Source organism: Sinocyclocheilus grahami, unplaced genomic scaffold (genome assembly GCF_001515645.1).
Source record: "Sinocyclocheilus grahami isolate Dianchi unplaced genomic scaffold, SAMN03320097.WGS_v1.1 scaffold803.1, whole genome shotgun sequence".
Classification (NCBI taxonomy): domain Eukaryota; kingdom Metazoa; phylum Chordata; class Actinopteri; order Cypriniformes; family Cyprinidae; genus Sinocyclocheilus; species Sinocyclocheilus grahami.
In genome coordinates this window covers 141234-163664 of record NW_015505982.1, presented here as the reverse complement: position 1 = coordinate 163664, position 22431 = coordinate 141234, and the positions used below count along the sequence as shown (strand labels likewise).

The window sequence follows — 22431 nt, the reverse complement described above, 5'->3', positions numbered from 1 at the left end:
TAGTTTAAGTATTTGCTATTGACTGTTCAAATGTGTAGTTTTGCACCATGTAGAGTATCGCGTCATGTGTGTGTGTGCGTGAGAGAGAGAGACAGGGTCACATCACAGTGGAGTCAGCTTTCTTAACCGCGGCTTGTGTACTGCAAATACATACGAGCACCATCACTGTGTCTGTCACGCGACTCTGTTCCCCTTCGGGCTTGAACTTATGGTAAAACTAAGGACATTATGTACTGTTCCGAAGCATGCTTGTGGTGTTTGGCCAAGCACAATGCACTGGGTCAGCTGGCCAATCAGAGCAGACTGTGCTTGTAGAAAGGAGTGGCTTAGTAGAAAATGACGCGTTTGAGAGAGGCGGGGCATAGAGGACCTACAATAATGTACAGTATTTGAAAAATAATGTGTTTTTTGAACATTAAAGCTTGTCAACATATTCGGTTACACCAAATACACAAAATAATGATCTTTAAAATAGCATCATATGACCCCTTTCATATGTGTAAAAGACAATATTCAGTTATAGTAATAGTGTGGCAGATTATAAATGACTGACTTGGTACTCCTACATTTACCTGCTTAAATGCATATTGCCCACTGCTCGCTCTTTTGCTGAGGCCACTGATGGGGGTGGCCCTTTCATCACTGCTTGCAGCTTTTATTATCATCATCATCATCATCATTTTGGTGAAAATTTTTGGCCTGCATTATAAGCAGTTCAAATAAATAAAACTGTTTAAATATACAAGCTATGACAGATAGCCTATTTAAAGTGGATTTTACATAGTATCACCCCTGTTAAAATAGCTTATGTATTTATTTACTTATTTGAATTGTTTTACTTTGGTTTTCAGTGGCATTGCAAAGGTTGTAATTTTTTTTTTACCTCTGATATGATTTATCTTTTTTCCCTTTTTTTCAAATCACACACACAAAAAGATATTGTTAAGTGGAAAATAAGTTTGTAATCAGTGTATAAGGTGAAATATTGTTCTTCTGATGATAAAAAAATTTAGTGTTCTAAAAGTAAGCTTAAAGGCGATTATCATGACAGAAAGTGGAGATACTTTAATATTCAAAGAGAATGCTGAGACTTTGTTTCATACCAAAAGTAATTTGCTCTGCTCTGTCTTGTCTGTCAGCACGTTGTCTGTGTCCTCTTTGCTCCACAATGTATTTTTCACTGCGTGATGTTGTGTGGCATGAGAACGCACTTGTCTTAGTTTAAGCTGAACTGATCATCTCTTCCTCTTTACTACTAGTTATAGCACAAAAAACATGAGTGAACATCAGAGTTATGTTGTCTCAACCGCAGAAATAAGTCAATACACCATGCTCCACTGACATTAATCTAATGCTGCATTTCAGACAACTCGAAATTCTTATTTTTTCCACCTCCTACTTGGAAATAATGTCTAAAACACTGCTTGAAGCCGGACATCTGACCTGTGAACTGGGGGTAGATCGATCAATCCTGACCTCAGTGAGACACGTAATTTTCCATCACTGCTTCCAACGAGCATAGTGTGAAGCCACCTTATGTCAAACTTAGAAAAATAACAAAAACACGAAATGTTCTCTTTGTGCCATGGTAACATCATGAGGTCAATATGTTAACTTGACATGTGACTGACTGAAAATCGTTGAGGTTGGAAATGGGACATTCCAACAATGTTCCCACATCCAACTTCATCTCAAACGTAGCATAACTCTCCAGTTTGGTTTGTTTGTCAGATAAAATGGCAAATTCAGCATTATGATTGGTCAGATCGACTGTCAATCAAATTCCCTGCGAAGGGTAAATTCAAAAGCCACCCTACAATTTTGCTCATTCTACAAGCCATTTCACTCAGATATACATCACAATAGGGAAGAAAAAGACAATTGCAACTTCAGTCTCTTTCTGATTTTAATGTGGAAGAGACACGTGCTCCATGCTGCCGATTGAACTGAAGCCGCTACAGCGATCTGTCACACCATATTTAAGTACATCAAAATGGCATTTATTGTTTGAATTTTGTGGTAAAACTTTTAATGGACTTTGTTTCCTATTAAAAGTAACAAAGCACAAGCTCTTTATGATATTTTGATTGGAGGCACATTGCAAATAATGTTTTGTGAAGGGAAAATCACAGACCTGCCAACCCTGGCTTAAACTATGGGTGGTTCATGGGGGCAAATAGACCCTTAAAGCCTTCATTGAATGGCTAGATTCACAAATATAACAATAATTTGCCCCAAAATAGCATTTAATGATCAATTTAGAGTTTGTTATTTGTATGGTCTAGGTGGTCATATGACATTTGTCTGCTAATACGGGGCAAAATACCTTAAAATACTATGTATTCTAGGACCGGCTGGCAACACTAACCCTTATCATTGGCTGTTTTTAATCAATCGATAGCCGATAGTGCAGATAATTGCTTTTATCAGCTGATACCAATTATCGGCCAATACATCAGTGCATCCCTACTCATAATTCATTACATAAATAATATACAGTTAATTTTGCTGAAATGGATGAATTCTGATGCTATATTGATTGTTTATGCTGTTAAGGGTGGTTGCTAAGTTGTGCAATGAATGAAGCAGTCATAACCATGCTTTGTTGTGAATAAAACACAGCTATGACCAATCAGAATCAAGGACTAGAACTAACCATTTTATAATTACACTTTAGTAATTGCTTAAAAAAAATGTCGTGAGAACAAAATAAGTATCTCTCGACAACAACAAAAGCAACGGAAGACTCACATACAAAGCAGACATAATGATTGCTACTACTGCTCAACATACTTGTAGACCAGATCCAGCTCTCTCAGATGTGAGGGGTTTGAACGCAAAGTTGATTCCAGAGCAGCACAACCTTCTTCAGTCACCATACAGTCAGATAATCTACAACAACAGAAGTTGTTCATGTTAGTATGCTTCAAATTAGAAATATGCAACATAAAATATAACAGGGGTGCAAAACATATGGCCTATGAAATGCAGCCGGCCCACGTGATCATTCCATACAGCCTGCAGGCCAGGTAACTGATATCTAATGTAGCTGCAGAATTACCCACACACAGATGCAGTTAATTATATATGTCCACTGGAGTTCCTCTTGTTGGAGTTTTTAAGCTGGTTGCACAGCTTAAGAGATCCATCTAACTCAAAATTGTCTATGAGTGTTCACACATTGGCGTATGCCGGGCTACGACTCATAACACTCATGTTAATGTTAACATACATACTGACTTATGTCAACACAGTATTTTGCTAGTTAGGGCTTGCTTTAGTTTGCCACTTAACCCTTGACTTCTTTTACATTTTTTGCCTACTGTAGTTGTTTTCAAACTTGTCATGGAGAAACATTTAGGATGTCTAGGATGTCTTCCTCATCTAACACACTTGATGCAACTCACCAGCTCTTTAGCTGTGTCAGATAAGGGAGACAAAATGTGCAGTGACAGGGGTGCTCCAGTATTGGTTTAAAAACTACTGGCCTACTACAACAGTATGTGTATAAAGCATATTTATTTTGGCAAAGGAAGACAAAGTAAGTTGAAATGAGATCATGTTGGCTACTTATTCATTATAATCATACAGATGCTTAAATCACAGATTTCATCCAAAGTCTAATCCCAACATAATCTTATTGGAAATATGTGCCTCTATATACACTTCTGCAAAACTGAAAAAGAGCTACCATACTGCAGAGTTCAGCTCCAAACTCAATCAAACACACCTGAACCAGCTAATCAGGGTGTTCAATATTGCTTGATTTTCATTCAAATGTCATAAACATTTACCTTCAGCTGACCTGTTTCTCCTTCCATCTCTTTCTGTAACAACATACTGTATATACAACAACATGTTCTGTAACAACACTATTGCAGTTGTTGAAAAATACATAATTTAACAAAAGTCAATGATCATGTGTCCACACTAATCACCACAATGGTGACTTCAAATGAAAAATGTTTGTTCTCTCCTCTTTTTTTCTGTTTTTGTTGTTACACTTGTCCTTCAGTGATTCTGCTTGTTAACAGCAGGCATCACCACTAATGGCCAGTCATCACTTTTTTCATGAACGCCAACAAAGCTCAGGTTTTTTTTTTTTTTTTGAGGGATGGGCTCATATAAACACAGAGCAGTGTTCATTTAAAACTAGAGATTTTGCTGTGTACACTGCCCTTTGTAATATTTCTGTTTGTGCTTTTGCACCAATTTTTTTTTTCATACATCAAACTTCAAACTCATAAAAACTTTTTTGTAAGTGAAATTTTGAGATGTTCTAGGCATGATATGGGAGTAGCATATCGTAGTGATATAGTTTGTGACTGGTTCTATGACATTGAATGGGCCTACTGTAGCCTGCTAATAACCAAGTAATGGTTATGTATAATCTTATGTAATCGTTTGTATGCTGCGAAAAATGTCAGAATGGCTACAATCTGTTGTAATAATTTATTATTTTTTGCCACTGAGAATGAAATAAGCCCCGTTTCCACCGCAGGAACATTACCCAGGAACTAGGGACTTTGGGCCGGTACTCAGTGTGTTTCCACCGCAGGAACCAGGATCTAAAAAAAATTCAGAGTGAAAAAATGCCCTCAGAAAGTTCCTGCTCGCGAGGTAGTGCTTTTTCAAAGGTCCGTAACTTTTGGGGGCGGGACTTGGGCGCTAAACATGCTGACTGGTTGAGTTCACGCAGCATTGTATTTCAACCACCATTTATTCTGATAATTTAAAAAATATTACTGTTATTGTGTCATGAAATGTAGTTTTAAAAGTATTTCAGGCGAGAATGTAGTTGTTTAAAACTCAAATCTGGGGTTTATTTATAAAGTCAGCGCCTATTTAAAAATGTGTTTTATCGATTTCGGAGACGTGAGCTCCACGCGATCAGCGGGCGCTCAATACTCATGTTTCCCAACGAGAGCAGCCTCAACTCAGCTAGTCCATCTAACATTTGCCGCTGGCTCTGATGTCTCTGTAGTGGTTAAACATAAGATATAATTTGTTTTGGGTAAATCTAACAGGTAATCTTTGGTCTTTATTCTATTAATCTATTAATATGTTAAAATTTAAATAAAAAGAGGCAATACTGTTTGATATAATATTTCGTTTCATTGTAATGTAGGCTATATACATTCCCTGAACTACATTTCTGCAGCTGTTAATATGTTTAAATGAAAACAAAAGGAGGCAGTGGTGTTTGATATCATATTTCGTCTTACTGTAAATACAGTGAGGAAAATTGCAGTAGCCAAGGCGAGCTGACTGACGTTATCAAGTACGCTGCTGTTTGCAGAATAACCGGACTTGCGTCGTCCCGTCCACGGGAGTTCACACTCCCGAGTTGAACTCGTAAAGTCCGAACTACCGAGGATGCAAGTCCGAAATTTGCATACTTGGTATTAAGAAACACGCACAGACCTACATCACCAGACTATTTGCCTATTCTTCACGGTACTTTAGACCGCGATGGAAACGCAGACAGCAACAGGTCTGGGGGAAAAAAGTTCCTGGGACAAACTGTTCCAGGTAATTTCGGTGGAAAAGAAGCTATAAGCTACTTTTTATGACGCGACTCCACTCTTGCATCAGTTTTATCCCCCATGTTATGTACTGTTCATACATGTCAACACTCCTGTTTTTCCTGTAATTTGTATGACCCATAACTCGTAATATGAATAATAATGTCAATATATTATACCAAGGTTGTCCAGTTGCCAGATCTTGTATGAAACGCATCCTACTCACACAATCGACACATACAAATTTTAACCCATTTGTGACTTCAACCTAGCAATTTGCACTGTTTGTGATTTCCACCTTAGCAATTTGCACTGTTGATATCCGCGCAGGTAGCAGGCACGGCTGTGGTAGAAATGGGAGAAGACCCGCGTGGTGCTTTGGCAGAAAAAAATTAATTTAGGCCTACATATCAACAGCTGAATAAAAGAATTGAATTTCATAACTCGAAAGCCATATCGACAATGCCCACACATTTTGCAAAGTTTGTCACACTGATTTTAATATCGGACACGGTGGGAAAAAGGACGATACTCAGCACATTAAATCACAATGGCACAATCGCACAGTGGAGGCACAGAAGGAGGATCTTCATCACTAAGGGATCCCTAAGAGATATGTATCAGATTTAAGGCCATAAAAAGTATTAAAAGGTACAACAAAGTCTTAATTGTAATTTTAAGAGATCTTAAATTTGGGGACATAATGATAAGAATTTAGAATATAGCTTTATGATTAAACTTCAAAAGACTATAGTTTATTCGATTAAATACGAGTGCTGCATGTTTCAAAGTCTGGTGGTGTGCTGCTTTGTTTACTGCAGTTACAGAGGAAACCGCTATATGAATTAGCATTTTTCAATAAGCCTTTCAGTTGTTTTTGTTCAGACCAAAGCAAAAGTCAACCCTTATTTTTACGCAGAAAACACGCAGTTGTAAATATGAACTAGTGGATTGACAAGAAGCTAATACATTGTAAAAACCTAAACAATTAAGCCAATAAGATATATTTATGTGTTACTAAAATAATATAATTGTTTGATAATTGTTTAAATTAATAATAATTGATACTTTTGACTCATCCCTTTTCCTAAAAAAGGTTTAAAGGCTGAAATGTTAAATTTTTCATTTCCTAAAACGGTTTGTTTTTGTGAAAACCTGTATCTGAACTGTAAATTATGTATTTTACAGCAATTTTAAGGTTTAATATGTTTCCATAGACATTGCCCTATTACCTCCGATGTATATTACCCATTTTACAGATGTGGCCATTAAGAATGTGCGTTTTTTTCCCCACGGCATGCCGCAATTCATCCCACGGAATGCCGCTGAATCCTGCAGCACATTTTTTTAGAATTTAAAAAAAGTGTTGTGCTTCACAGAATATCCAACAGATGGCTCATGGAACAACATACTGTATCTACAGGCCATACCAAATTGCTCGTAAACACTTTGCAATTATTCGTCTTCGACCGTTTGTTAAATATGCTTATAGATTATTACAGTACGTTGCATTTTAAAAATAGAATGAAAGGTGAACTATTATGCCCCTTTTTACAAAATAAATAAATATGTCTCTGATGTCCCTAGAGTGTGTATGTGAAGTTTTAGCTCAAAATACCCCATAGATCATCTTTCATAGCTTGTTAAATTTGCCACTTTTAGGGTATGAGCCAAAACACGCGGTGTTAAATGCAAATGAGCTGGTACTGCCGACACCTTTCAGAAGAGGGCAGAGCTTCAAGAGCTCATGCTCCGGCATACCGGCAAGAACAAAACAGGACAATCTCACGCACTGAAAATGTCAGAAACTATTAAGTGGTTGACTTCACATTGCTTTCATGTGCAATTACCATTACTTCACATTGCTTTCATGTGCCACATTCCTATTATGATCATTCTGGTAGCATGTGAAGGCAGCATCAGTGAAAACAGGCAGAGACAATTGTAGCTTTAGCAACATTACCCTTACAATGTGCCAAGAAGCTCTTTCAGAAAGACAACTTGGAAATCAAAATATGACACATGATACTTTGTCTGGAGATGACATTCACGCACAAAGCATTGGTATTGATCCCTCTTTCAGAATAGACCTTTGTGAAAATCCAGCGTTGAACTGACCCTTGTTTGTGAGGCAGTCCGGCATACAATGATTGGCACAAACATAAAGGACTTATTCAGTGGCTCAGATGGATGGAGTCTATAAAGACTCCTATGCTCGTTGCTGCATCCCAAAACACAACACTTGTAATGCCTCTTTGGTGATGACAAGCAGCTACAGAAAGAAAACAGTAATGGCGGACTGCTGCTTTTCACTCAGGGCTGTATCTACGCTAATAGGGCAGAGAGCATCACAATCGTTTGTTCTGATAAACTTTTTATGATTTATTGGGATTATAAAAAATGAGTGGGTGGATTTTTACCATTATAAGCTGGTTGTTTTCACACACTGCAGCTGCACAACTGTGTTCAAACACATTATAAAAGTGATTATGTCAGGACCGTTATCATCAAAGATGACTAACCATTAGCATACAGTTTGAATTGGCGGTATGGTTCTGTTCTGGGCAAGAACTCCCTGCACATCCATGCAGTCTAGCATGGATAAGAGCAGGGAGAGCAGCAATAATCCCCCAGGGTAACAGAACAGACCAACAAATGTATTGCAGATATCATTAGGTTCAAAATTGTTATGTACATTTTAGAAATTAGACTGATTTAAAGGAGAATCAGAAGGCTGAATCCTGACTGACAAGAGGAGTCGTCGGGGATGGAGGTGGGTAATTAGCTATTTAGCAACGCAAAGCTGGTGATAATACTGAAGAACCTTATATATGAGTGCTGTGATAGGTTTCGCATCCCTATAGATAGACGTGGATCAGCTGAGAGTCAGCTGATGCACGCTTGACTAACGTGACCTGCCAGAACTGACACTAGATTGTTTGCATAATAGGTCCCCTTTAACAATTAATTATCAGTGTCTGATAAATTATTAACAGCATGTAATGTTGTGATTGTGAGAAAACATCCACAATAAAATATAAACAAAATAGTAGCTATTAGACACAAATATTTGATATGGTAATACAGACATTGAAAAAAATCTATTTACACATGAGTACATGAGTGTAAACCGGATCATTATTTTATGTGCTTTTGATGTGTAATCAATTTATTGAGCTAGCTCTGCATTTGGGAGATCATGCTTACAGTAGGCAACACAACTATTAATTGATTGTGTATATTTAACTTTATTCAGTTGTTAAAGATATCTGAAAAATAATGTGCCTACCAGTTCATTATTTATTGTTATTAGTATGTATTGTTGCATAATAAGTTAGCCTAAAAATATACCAGTATCCATTGCTAAAGCAAACATCAATCATGTATTTTACAACAGTTTTTTTCATGATGAATTTTGGTAAATGCACCTTAAAATTAAATTTAAAACTATGTTCATAATAATGACTCATTATTATTATTACCGACGCTCCCTATACGTGTCACAAATCCGGTCCATGAACTTGGGGGCACCATCCCAGTTGCTCAAAAAATAGAAAAAAATGTGTTCTATATTATTATTAACATACACATAAATTAAAATCTATACATGAACATACATATATATATATATATATATATATATATATATATATATATGTTCATGTATAGATTTTAATTGCCATTCCCGCATCTGCGCTCGCCCTCACTTCATGTTTGCGGCTGAATACAAATGATCATAACTAATGGACAACTACTAGGCAATATCCGGTAAAAGACATAAGCAGTCCGACGCAGAAAAAAGAAAAAGAAAAAAACCCAAGATGAAGCCCGTGCATCACTTTCAGATAGCTTACATTCATAATCCTGTGAAACGTTTTTGGCTGTTGGCGTTAATGTTAATAATGTGTTTTAGTGTCACAATAATTTCACCACCACCGCGTCTGCCTTAATATTCTAGTTTCCATGACTTAAAATGCATTATATAAAAACAATGAGGCAATAATGATTGGTTAATTAATAATAATCATATGGTTTCATTAAATAACACTTTTCAAATACATAATGTAATACAAAATAAACAATTTATGTACATTACATTGTTACGAATGCCTGCAAATGGTGCCAAAGGCCTGATAATTGCTTTTGTTACACTTACTGGATGATCAAATACTTGTTTAATAATGACCAAACATTTAATTAAAATAGCCACTTAATCTTTCATTTTTGGCCACCTTTTTGTGATAGAAATGCTACAGCCTCTTTAATTTCTTCAACAAAAACATGTGGGCATCACAACCCTTACCAAAATTAACCATGGTTTTATCATAGTAAAACTGCTTAATTTTCTTTTGTGTGGTTTCTGAACGCTTGAAACAATAAAATCAATCAGACAACTGTATTAATAAAATCATAGTCACATAGGTAACTGTCTAGAGCTATAATTTTATAAATAATACAATTTAATAATAAAATAATTTATTCACTTTTATATTTTATTAAAGTTCTATCTTGATCCCTTATAGCAGGTGTTTTTTTTGTTTGTTTTTTTTTTAGGGAGGAGGCACAACAAAACAATTCTGCTTAGGGCACCCATTTGGCCAGCAGCAGCCCTGATAATGAGATGTTTACTACACTTTTACTATAAAAACAAACATGGTTAATTTTCGAAAGGGGTGAACTTTTTTTATTGATCAGTTTTTATTAATAAATACCATTTATAACAATTTTCAATGAGTATAACTGCCAAATGGTTGTAGGCATTTAATGCCCACTCATCCAGGCCTCCAAATCTACATTAGAAACCACAAACATACTCGGTTACTAATATAACCTCGGTTCCCTGAGATACGGGAACGAGTACTGCGTCTTGTCTTAAGACGCTATGGGAAAAAGCCTTTTTTCTCCTGAACTGAAGCCTTTTTTCAATCACGCAGTGAAACTGCACAACCATTGGTTCGTGAAGTGTATTAAAAAAACGAACCAATGAGTTGGCAGCGGTGCTGCACAAGCCTACGGCGACAAAGCCCGCCAAAGCCCGCCAGAATGGGCGGAGCCATCTGGCTATATAAGCGGGCGTTCGCCACAGGATTCTCAGGTTACTTCGACTGAAGCGACGACTGAGTCGTGCAACTACATAGTACGGCTAAGTATGCAGCACTCGTTTCCGTATCTCAGGGAACCAAGGTTACATTAGTAACCGAGTACGTTCCCTGTCAATACTACACTCGTACTGCGTCTTGTCTTAAGACGCTATGGGAACCCAGTACAATCACGCCGTGCTATCGTAGAGGAACGACTTAAACATTATAACCTCCATAAGCAAGGATGCCCATAGGGAAGTTAATAATAAATTCCAAGGCTAGAACGGGCTGAGCTGACTGAGGTCATGCCCGGCCTGGGTAATCATTCCAAGGCACTTGTACAACCTCGGCGCCCCAGGGGCCGGGAATCGACAAGTAACTAACCAAAGAGTTTGAGCGTGTCACGGTCAAAGACTCTCTGTTAGGACTGATTGTATAATGCAGTGAGTGTCTACTTAAGCAGAAAGGACCCTGGCTTACAAGGCCGGGACTTCTAGGTTATAGAACCTAGCAAAAGTGGACGGCGAGGCCCAGCCGGCCGCCTCAAAAATTTCAGCAATGGACACACCGCTATACCACGCCCAGGACGAGGCGATGCCTCTAGACGAATGGGCTCGTACTCCGATGGGACACTGTAAGCCCAAGGAAGAGTATGCGAGAGAGATAGCATCTACTATCCACCTAGTTAGTCTTTGCTTCGTGACCGGATGCCCTTTGGTGCGGTTACCGAAGCTAACAAAGAGTTGTTCCGACCTTCTAAAGGGAGCGGAACGCTTAATGTAAAGTTTTAGAGCTCTGACGGGGCAGAGTAAGGATAACTCTCTGTCCTCTTCAGAGGAAGGGAGCGCAGAGAGTGTAATGACCTGTGCTCTGAACGGAGTGGAGAGCCCTTTGGGTGTGTAACGATGCCTTGGTTTCAGGACGACTTTGGAGTCGTTGGGCCCGAATTCCAGGCAGGTAGGGCTAATGGAAAGCACCTGCAGATCTCCTATTTGCTTTACCGATGCTAGTGCTAGAAGCAGAGCAGTCTTTAGCGACAGTGATCTTAGGTTTTTGGACTGTAGCGGCTCGAAAGGAGGGCCTTTCAAAGCCCTCAGTACAGTAGGCAGATCCCATGTAGGGATAGTGAGGGGGAGAGGCGGATTCAGTCTCCTGGCCCCTCTCAGGAAGTGGACAACTGAGTTGTTCCTGCCCACTGACTGGCCCGCTATAGGGACATGTGAGGCCGCTATAGCTGCTACATACACTTTGAGCATGGATGGGGAGTGTCCCTTATCCAGCAGCTCTTGTAAGAATGATAGAACCACTGACAGGTCAGAGGTAAATGGGTCTTCACCGCGGTTTGAGCACCAAGCGGAGAAAACCGACCACTTAAGGGCATAGAGGCGTCTTGTAGACGGGGCTCTAACTTTCGAAATAGTGTTTAAAACTCGCTCTGGGAGGCCTGTAGGCTCCCATCAAGCGGCCAGAGGTGCAGGGCCCACAGTTTGGGCCGAGGGTGCCATTTTGTCCCGTTCGCTTGAAAAGGCAGATCCCGTCTCAATGGAATGAGCCAGGGGGCTGCCACCAGCAGCCGTGTCAGCTCTGACAACCAAAGTTGGTTCTTCCAGAGGGGGGCAACCAAGAGGACCCTGTGTCCCTGCTCCTTGATTCGCCTGATTACCTGCGGGATCAGGGCGATCGGGGGAAACGCGTCCTTGGTTTTTGAGTAATAAATTCGGCAGTGAGAGTTGTCTTCTGAGGCAAAGAGGTCTACCTCGGCCTCGCCAAAGATCTCCCAGATCCTCTGAACCATCTGCGGATGGAGCATTCACTCCTCTGAGGGAACATTGCTCCATGATAACATGTCTGTTCCCTGGTTCAATATGCCGGGTATATGCACTGCCTTTAGCGAGCGCAGGTTGAGTTGAGCCCACTCCAGAAGGCGCTCTACCAGAATGAAGAGGCGCATCGAGGAGAGGCCTCCCTGATGATTTATGTACGATACCACAGACATGTTGTCCGAGTGGATTAGCACATGATGTCCTTTCAGGACTGGCAGGAAGAACTGACAGGCTCGATACACTGCTAGCATTTCCAAGCAGTTGATGTGAAGCCTTTTTTCCGCTTTTGACCAGTGGCCGAAAGTCGGTTTGCCCTCGCACAATGCCCCCCAACCTCTGTTGGAGGCATCTGTCGTGACAACTTTCCTCCTGTACACCATTCCCATGGCCACGCCCTGTTCCATCCAGCGGGAGCTCTTCCAGGGGCCAGGGCTGTTACACAGGCCTGACTCACACTGATCTGCAGTGTCCATGACGCCATGCATGGAATGGAATCTGTGGTTTCAATCACCACTGAAGGGGGTGCATACAAGCAAACCCAACTGTAGCACTGGCGACGGCACCGCCATGAGGCCCAGCATCCTCTGAAACGTTTTGAGAGGGCGAGTGGTGCTAGTCTTGAAGGAGGTCACCAGCCTCCGTATGGCCAGAGCCCGTTCTGGCGCGACTACAGCTCTCATTCGGGCTGAGTCAAAAATTGTTCCCAGGAACGATATTCGCTGGGTGGGGAACAACGTGCTCTTGGCAAATTTGACCCTGAGTCCCAGGCACTCCAGATGGCTGAGGAGGGGGGTCCTGTGTGATACTAGTTCTACCTCCGACTGGGCCAGAACGAGCCAGTCGTCGAGGTAGTTGAGAATGCAGATTCCCATCTGTCTCAGAGGGGAGAAAGCCACGTCCATGCACTTCGTAAAAGTGCGGGGGGCCAGAAAGTATGCATCCAGCGAAAAGAACCAGTCTCTTGAGCAAATTTTGCACAAGGATCTGTTACAGCGTAGTCATCCTGAACGACATTTTTATGAGGGCGTGATTCAGGTGTCTGAGATTGAGGATGGACCGGAGGCCACCATCCTTTTTGAGGACAAGGAAGTAGCGGCTGTGGAAGCCTGACTCGCTCTGAGCTGGGGGAACCATTTTTACGGCTCCTATCGCCAGCAAATTCATCACCTCTGAGCACAGGACGTGTGCGTCTTTACTCTAAATTCAGGTGGGAACCACGCAGCTGAATAGCAGGGTATTCGAGCGAATTGCAGTAAATAACCTCGTTTTAATGTCTCCAGCACCCAGTTTGGCACTATAGGGATGGCCTGCCTGGCCTCAGCCCGTGTGACAAGGGTTGGATTAAATTGAGAGGCTGGTCGCCGTATGGGGACCCCACACTCAGAAGAGGAAATTTGCTTTCCCTGAAAATGCTTTCAAAGAAAAATGCTTTGCTAGACTTAATGCTCCCATAGCAGAGCAGTCAGCCCCTGTGCGCGCTGCCTCAGTGTGGGCATGGCCCAGACATGTCCAATTTGAAGCTGTCAGTGATAATAATCATTATTGACAGTACTGCTCGTCAGAAGAGGAGTTTAGATGATCTTTGTGTAAACACTCTGGCAGTTCAAAAATGCTGTGCGCATTCTCTCAAATCCGCTCGTAGCGGATGAGGGGAGGGATGGGGCCGTTTTCACTGAAGAAGGCGAGCCGCGAGCAAAACAGAGCGAGATATGAATTCTCATAGTAAGAGCGGTCTGTCTCAGCAGTGCAGCCTCAGCGTGGGCGTGGCCCAGGCGACAAGCACGTTCAAATACAAAGCTGTCAGTGATATTGAATCATCGGTGACAGCGTTCTGCTCCAAACCACCCAGAAGGATTGAGCCACTCGACAATGAGGGGCGCAGATCCTCACGTGTAAACACACTGGCAGATCAAAGAGCTGTGTGGAGAGTGATGAAAGCGGGGGATTTTGATGGCATTAAATTGGCATGGGATTTATGCATGCATGTGTGTCGGCATGGGATTGCTCAAGCCTGATCGTTCCCTGATAAGCGCTTTCAGAATCGCCGGATGGTGGCAGGGGAACAGGACCGGAACTGCTGTGACGCTGAGGCGAGAAGAGAGCCGGTCAGCCGAGCAGGGGGTCTCAGTCCAGCTGTGAGGCGTGTCAACGGCGAGCAGGCTTTCAGGATCAGCGATGAGCATAGAGTCGTCGCTGAAGGAGAAAAAATCTGAGAATCCTGTGGCGAATGTCAGCTTATATAGCCAGATGGCTCTGCCCATTCTGGCGGGCTTTGTCGCCATAGGCTTGTGCAGCACCCCTGCCAACCCATTGGTTCATTTTTTAATACACTGCACGAAACAATGGTTGTGCAGTTTCACTGCGCAATTGAAAAAAGGCTTCAGTTCAGGAAAAAAAGGCTTTTTCCCATAGCGTCTTAAGACAAGACGCAGTACGAGTGTAGTATCGACAGGGAACCTATTTTTAACCCTTTTTTATTAATATATTATACTTTGTTACCAACACAATACACTGGTAATGTTTAATTAAACAGGGCATTATGATAAAAAAACATAGACTGACACTAAAATATAACAAGAAAAGAATATGCAAAAACACTGTTGTCAAGATTTGTTGGCCAAACCACAAAAGCACAATTAAAGTATTTACACTCCAAGTCTATCTTAAACTGAAGATTTTTTTTATTTATCTTGCCATCATATTTTTATGATATCCTCATCTTTCCTCAACCTTTATAGAAACAAATGAAGTTACATATACACTTCAAGTTATGATTTTAATGTATATGTAAAGAGAATGCATTTCACATGCATTTCACACACATTCTTTGTTAGTTTATTCGTTAGCTGTCCTTTATTTTGACAGAGAACTAGGCTGATGTGGGGAAAATATATCTGTCCAAGAATGGAGAAATTGTTGCGTAATTTTTATAAATTCTTTCATTTATGTTACTAAAACGTGAGCACAGTATGATTTCATTCCTGTATTTAACTAAAACAAGAAACAAATAAAACCTGGCCACAATTTAGCTAAATCAACGACACTGAAATGAAGGGATGGTTTTAAAAAACTTCCTCATGTTTAAACTCACAAGTTCTCTCTTTAAATCAACAAAGTGCACACACGATGTTAATAAGAGCATCATAGTGCAGTTAGCTGTACTTAAAAGCAGTGTTCTTTACTCGCTCTAATTTTGCATCCAGCTGTATTTAAATGAGTGAATCCACTAAATTATCACTTAAGAAATTTGAGATGATTGACAATATAAACCATATCAACAAAAAAGCTAATTTCAACATGCATTTAAAATAATAATAATAATAATAATAATAATACATTAAAACGTTTTTGCTGAATATGTTTGGCATACCTTTAAAGGGGTCATCGGATGCCCATTTTTCAAAAGTTGATATGATTCTTTAGGGTCTTAATGAAAAGTCTATAACATACTTTGGTTAAAATTTCTCAATGGTAGTGTAAAACAACAACCTTTTTTACCCTGTCAAAAACAGCTTTGTTCAAAGCAAGCTGTTTTGCTGCATGTCCTTTTAAATGCTAATGCCCCTCTCTTCCGTGGGGTGATGAGCCATTGTGAAACTTGCTAACTAGCACATTATTAGGAAAGGCGATTCGCAAAGATTCACAAAAAAAAAAAACGTATACTCACTTCTTCTGTAGGTAAGGCTGGATCACGAATGATTTGCACAAACATAGATGTATTTAGGTAGATCGGGGGGCTCATTCCCTTCAAAAACAAAAGTAATCCTCTGCATCTTCAGCGGCTCAGATGTCGGGAGTAAATGACGACTGCTATGTTCATTATTACATCCAACAACAAAACACCTCAATCACTTAGGAGACATTCTTGTCTACACTCGCTCTGGTGTCAAACAATGGTGGACTGATGACAACTCTCTCAGGGCGGTCTATGCTGAAACGCTAGTGTCAATCAAGAATCATGGGTGGGGCCTGGGTATGTGTGACATCACACAGCCAAGAATCTGAGAATGGCTTGATTTGAGAAAGGGGTTTGAATTTATGGGATAAAAAAAAAAAAAACTGGAAAAAAAAAATACCCCACTGGGTGGATAGTTATCATTATAGGGTGGTTGTGTACACACACTGCCAACACACATTTCAGTTCAAACAACATGTAAAAGTGAATGTTTCATCTGATGACTCCTTTAAAAGGCCTCTAAACTGTTTTATTTCTATAATGATTATTGAATTACATTTATCTTTGTATTGTATGTGAGAGTACTGCATTTTTATATAAATAATATATAAGTTAAATCTATATATGTGCTTTAATAATTATTACACTATCTCAGTTAATAAGTAGCTTTAATAGGTTATTAACGGTTAACTAGTCAAACTAAAAAGACAAAATAAAATAAAAATTAATAACTAAATAGTATTTTAAGAGGAATACTGAAACTAGCTGATCTGACCTTGAGATTAGAGAGCCTCTATATTTGACCACTATTTATTTTAATACTCTGTTACAATGACACTAGTTCTTATTTCTGCAAGGAAATCAATTGGGAGTTAATGATATTTTAAATAGAATAATGAGACACAAACCTGTACATATATGATTGTGGTTTTGCGCAGCTTGTCAGTGAACAACGGCTCTGTGTAGTAAATGCTGCTCCATGTGAAAGCACGCACGTGATGGAAATTTACCACTGATTACAGAACCGGCTTTACTGACAAGATGTGCATTAAATATCACCTGCGATTTATCGTGCAGCCCTACTACACAACATACAAACTTTTACTCCAAACATGTGAATCATTATGTATTCACATGTTTACCTCATATTTCTTTAAATAGAATAGAACCATAATTTTTTTAATGACTTACAGAAAGACGATTCTCAGCCAATCCATCAGTCAATATTGAGTGATCATAGGTCCCACATTGCTGTGATGGTAAACTGCGTTCTGTCTTATAATACATTTATGCATCAGTTTAGTATCTGCATTAGGTCATAATTGATTGAGTTTTGAGCAAAAATATTGTGTATTTATCTCATACTGGCACTCTGAAATAGATTAATGGCGCGCACTGACTTTCTGAAAAGCCCTGCATATATTGAAGCACGTGAACCAGGATCACTAATCCCAGATGGTCTCTATTAAGTGGGAGCACTGACAGTTAAAGTCTATTTCTGATTTTATTGTTGTTTGTATTGTCATGTTTCAGTGTTTTACTTGCTCATGTTGTAACAAATAATTTCATTTTTGGTATTTTACATGCTCTGTTGGTGGAGTAGCTTCACCAGGGATAAAAATATTTCAGCAGAGGCAAGGATACATAGACCAGAAGGGGGGAAATCACCCCAACAAATCACACCCTGTTTATACAGAATACCACTTATTATGTCATGCTTTTATCTGTATGACCATAAATTATGGAGTAATAGTTTACTCTCTTGGAAGGAAAAAATCCAATGGTCATGCCACCACCTCGTGCGCACACAAAATATTATTCCCTAAAATTTAAGTAATCCTATGAACTTAATAACACAATATAAGCACAACGGTAATGTTCAAATGCCCATGGCAAGCATGTAAAAACCATTAATAACTGAATAATTAATATTTTATTTCTTTGAGCTGTACATAAACAATATCCTTAAAAGTTCTGTCACTTGCTGTCAATATGCGCCTGAGAGGTTAACACATCCGCTGCATATTATTGGCTTCAGTACAAGCTATAACTGAGAATGAAACACGACAGCCCCCTACTGGTAATGTACTTCATGAGCCAGAGAACTTAACTAGGGGCCACGTCTTGCGGCAGGTCGTGGGATCCCTTTCCCTGTGATGCGCATTCTTAATGGCCACATCTGTGCATGTTCTGTATCCAGATAAATGATCGGATCTCTTTTTCCCTGTGTAATATTAAAATAGAGTATGAAACAAATGGTTCAAGGTTTTATTTAGGGCTGCATGATTAATCGCATGCGATTGTCATGCGTGTCTCGTCAGTAAAGCTGGTTCTGTGATTAGTATCAATTGTCCATCACCTGCTTTCAAATGGAGCAGCACTTACTACACAGAGTCGTAGTTCGCTGACAAGCTACGCAATATCGCGTTCATAACCGAATGCGATTCATCTGCGATTATGACGCGATATTGCATAGCGTATATTGGACATTTACTGCTAATCACAGAACCGGCTTTACTGACGAGACACGCATGACAATCGCATGTGATTAATCGTGCAGTTCTATTTAATAAAATAATCTGAGCTGGTTCTTTTTCAGAATAAGATCAGAACTCATTACGATCACAAACGTGTTTACAAGTGTCTATTTAATTCCCTGATACACAATGTATCTCTATATCGACCGATATTGGTTTTTTGACAGCCAATGCCAATATCATGGAAAGCAGGGTGGCCGATGGCCGATATAATTTTATTTATTTTAATTCATATTTAAGAAATTTTAAATAATTTGAAAATGGATTACAAAATAAATGCATAAAATTAACATACGTATACCTTAGATGACAAAGTATTTTCTCAAATACATAAATATTTAATAAAAATATAATTAAAAAGGAAGTAAACACTGTAACCAGCTCAGTATTCTGCATTGGGAATCTTTTTTTCTTTTTTTTTTCAAATAAAGCTAAGGTAACACTCATTTTACATACAGCACACAGGGAAAATTATATGAATATGACAGTGGGCAAATGCATAAAGCTCAGCATAATTTGAAATCACAAGTTCAAAGTGTGTCGATCGCGCGTCTCCAGTGAAGCTGAACTCTCCCTCCTGTCCACATTCCATTTGCACGGACCAACCGTCACGCAGATATACAAATGCACACTTTATAAGATCTCACTACTGGATTCGACTAAGTTTGCAAGGTTTGTGAAATTAAATGTGTATTGGTCATCCAAAGATTTGTTTAAATTATATAAATGCGTATTTGCTGAATGTTGACGACAAACGAGAAAGTATTATAATGTTTGCCTTTCTATTACCAATAATATAAAAGCAATCATTATAATACTTGTTCGTATACATTTAAATTCCTTTGTTTAACAGTTTTATCTGATTATTAGACAGACATGAAAAAAACAGAACAAACTGCAACAGACTAAATCCAGAAGAACTGTGGATCTCCAAGAGGCTTCAAAAAAACCTACCTGCAAAGCTACAGTACTGTTAAAAGTTTTAGGCACTTGTGTAAAAATGCTGTAAAATGAGGATGCTGTCAAAAATAATGTCATAGATTTTCTTTATGAATTAATTTAAAGCAGCTTTTGCCCTAGGTGCACTTGCACATAGTTTTTCAGGTAGCTTTGCAGGTATGTCTCTTGAAGCGTCTTGGAGACGTTGCCACAGTTCTTCTGGCTTTAGTCGGTCTCAGTTTGTTCTGTTTTTTCATGTCATTCCAGACAGACTGGATGATGATGAGATCAGATCTCTGTGTGGAGCACTGGCTGTTGTCAGACTCCTTGTGCAAACAAAAATCTCACTGGATTATTACAATTAATGGCTAAATGAATGTTTGGAAATGTAAACTGATATTTCCTACTGACACACTACAGCAAAAGATAGAAATATCTGACTTAAAAACATTTTTTAGCTGGTGAAAATACTAGTGGCCTAACACTTTTGCACAGTACTGTATATTTTACACGAAACAGTTAAATAAACCGTCTCAGGTTACTTATGTAACCATGGTTCCCTAAGTAGGGAACAAGACACTGCGTCCTCTAGGGGTCGCTATGGGGAATGCCTCGTTGTGACCCGTGTCTGAAGCATACATTCAAAAAAACACCAAAACTCGACAGCCCATGACGTCACTACCGGTGCGACTATAGTATAAATAGGCGCCGGGAGAATGAGTCATCCACTTCTTCATCTAAAGCTTGCGTCCAAAGCATGGCAGAAAAACCTAGAGGATGCAGTGTCTCGTTCCCTACTCAGGGAACCAGGAGTTGCCCCTGGGACGTTAGACTGCTCTCCGTGACATTATCCCCTACGGTCAAAGGCATAGGTTACATACCCCAAAAAATGGCCTGTTAAGGCCAGACTTCTGGGCCCGGGGTAGAGCTCAAGGCTTGGAATCAGGAATAGATTCCTTTAAGGGGACATGACCAAGAGCCTAGCATCATACTAAGTCTTGGCATGTCACACAGGGGCTACCGCTTGCTCTGCATGAGCTTGCTGAAGGAACTGTCTCAACAGATCCCTAGTAGCAACACCCTGTTAAAGTAGGTATCCAGAGGATACATAGGTGGAGTGGTGCCCAAGGTGGAACCGGGGCTTTAACCAACTCAAGAAAGGGCATGAAGCTGCCACGCGTAGCCCTCACCATACAGGATTTTAGAAAGAATGCAAAGTACTAGCGTGCGAACTTACCACAGTGTGGATTTTAGAAAGTGTAAAAAAAACTACACGTGCACACTTACCATAACATGGATTTTAGAGATACGTTCTAAGGGGCTCTCGTGGCACTCTCAAAGAGCAGCCCAGAGATGGAAATGGTGCATCCCATTTCCAGCACTGAGCCAAATGGGAGTGGCAAGATCAAAGATAACCCCCCCGAGGCGAGGGGAGCACTGCCGAAGACAGCATTTCACAAGAAGGTTCTCGCAAATGCCACCTATACTTTCCGCTCGATCCCTCAGCAAGAGGGGATATCCTGGTGTCCAGGAGCCCCTCAGGGCGACCTAGCTACGGCGTACCAGACAGGGTAGCCTGAAAGCATAAGCCCAGCCCGGACATCCAGGAAATTTTGCAGTGCCGTGCCGGGGGCCTGATGATCAACAAGGCTCCCTCAGAAGCCTGTGATCTGGCCACACGATTCAGGAAGCATGAAACCGGAACTAGGGCTATCATACCGACTGGATACAACATCGACGAGTGAGGTAACCACTGCAAGTCGAGCACCCGGTTTCTGAATCCAGCAGAGGGGGCAGCTCACTGAGGACCTACCCTAGAAAAGAACAGAAGCACACAGGCCCCGGAAAACACTGCAAAGAAAGCCCGCAGATGGAATACACACAACCACCAGCGTATTAGATGCATATATCAATATACAGTATCTCACAGAAGTGAGTACACACCTCACATTTTTGTAAATATTTTATTATATCTTTTCATGTGACAACACTGAAGAAATGACATTTTGCTACAATGTAAAGTGTTGGAATGCTGCCCTGCGGCCCAGTCTCCGAAGGTAGGGGATCATGCTCTGCTTCAGTATGTCACAGTACATGTTGGCATTCATGGTTCCCTCAATGAACTGTAGCTCCCCAGTGCCGGCAGCACTCATGCAGCCCCAGACCATGACACTCCCACCACCATGCTTGACTGTAGGCAAGACACACTTGTCTTTGGACTCCTCACCTGGTTGCTGCCACACACGCTTGACACCATCTGAACCAAATAAGTTTATCTTGGTCTCATCAGACCACAGGACATGGTTCCAGCAATCCATGTCCTTAGTCTGCTTGTCTTCAGCAAACTGTTTGCGGGCTTTCTTATGCGTCATCTTTAGAAGAGGCTTCCTTCTGGGAGCCTCTTCAATTTAATGCAGTGTGCGGTGTATGGTCTGAGCACTGACAGGCTGACCCCCCCCCACCCCTTCAACCTCTGCAGCCATCTTTACGTAGAGCAACAATTCTTTTTTTCAGATCCTCAGAGAGTTCTATGCCATGAGGTGCCATGTTGAACTTCCAGTGACCAGTATGATAGAGAGCGATAACACCAAATTTAACATACCTGAGACCTTGTAACACTAATGAGTCACATGACACCGAGGAGAGAAAATGGCTAATTGGGCCCAATTTGGACATTTTCACTTAGGGGTGTACTCACTTTTGTGGCCAGCGGTTTAGACATTAATGGCTGTGTTGAGTTATTTTGAGGGGGCAGCAAATTTACACTGTTATACAAGCTGTACACTCACTACTTTACATTGTAGCAAAGTGTAATTTCTTCAGTGTTGTCACATGAAAAGATATAATAAA

The 22431-nt window shown here is 40.3% G+C and overlaps 1 protein-coding gene across 1 annotated transcript in view; it reads right to left on the bottom strand.

The window, feature by feature from the left end:
- LOC107562032 (protein NLRC3-like) overlaps positions 1 to 22431 on the bottom strand; it is a 73378-nt gene that overhangs the window by 4981 nt on the left and 45966 nt on the right. Inside the window, exon 4 of the mRNA XM_016246597.1 lies at positions 2794 to 2892. Coding sequence (XP_016102083.1) covers positions 2794 to 2892 — 99 coding nt within the window. The remainder of the gene's footprint in view (positions 1 to 2793; positions 2893 to 22431) is intronic.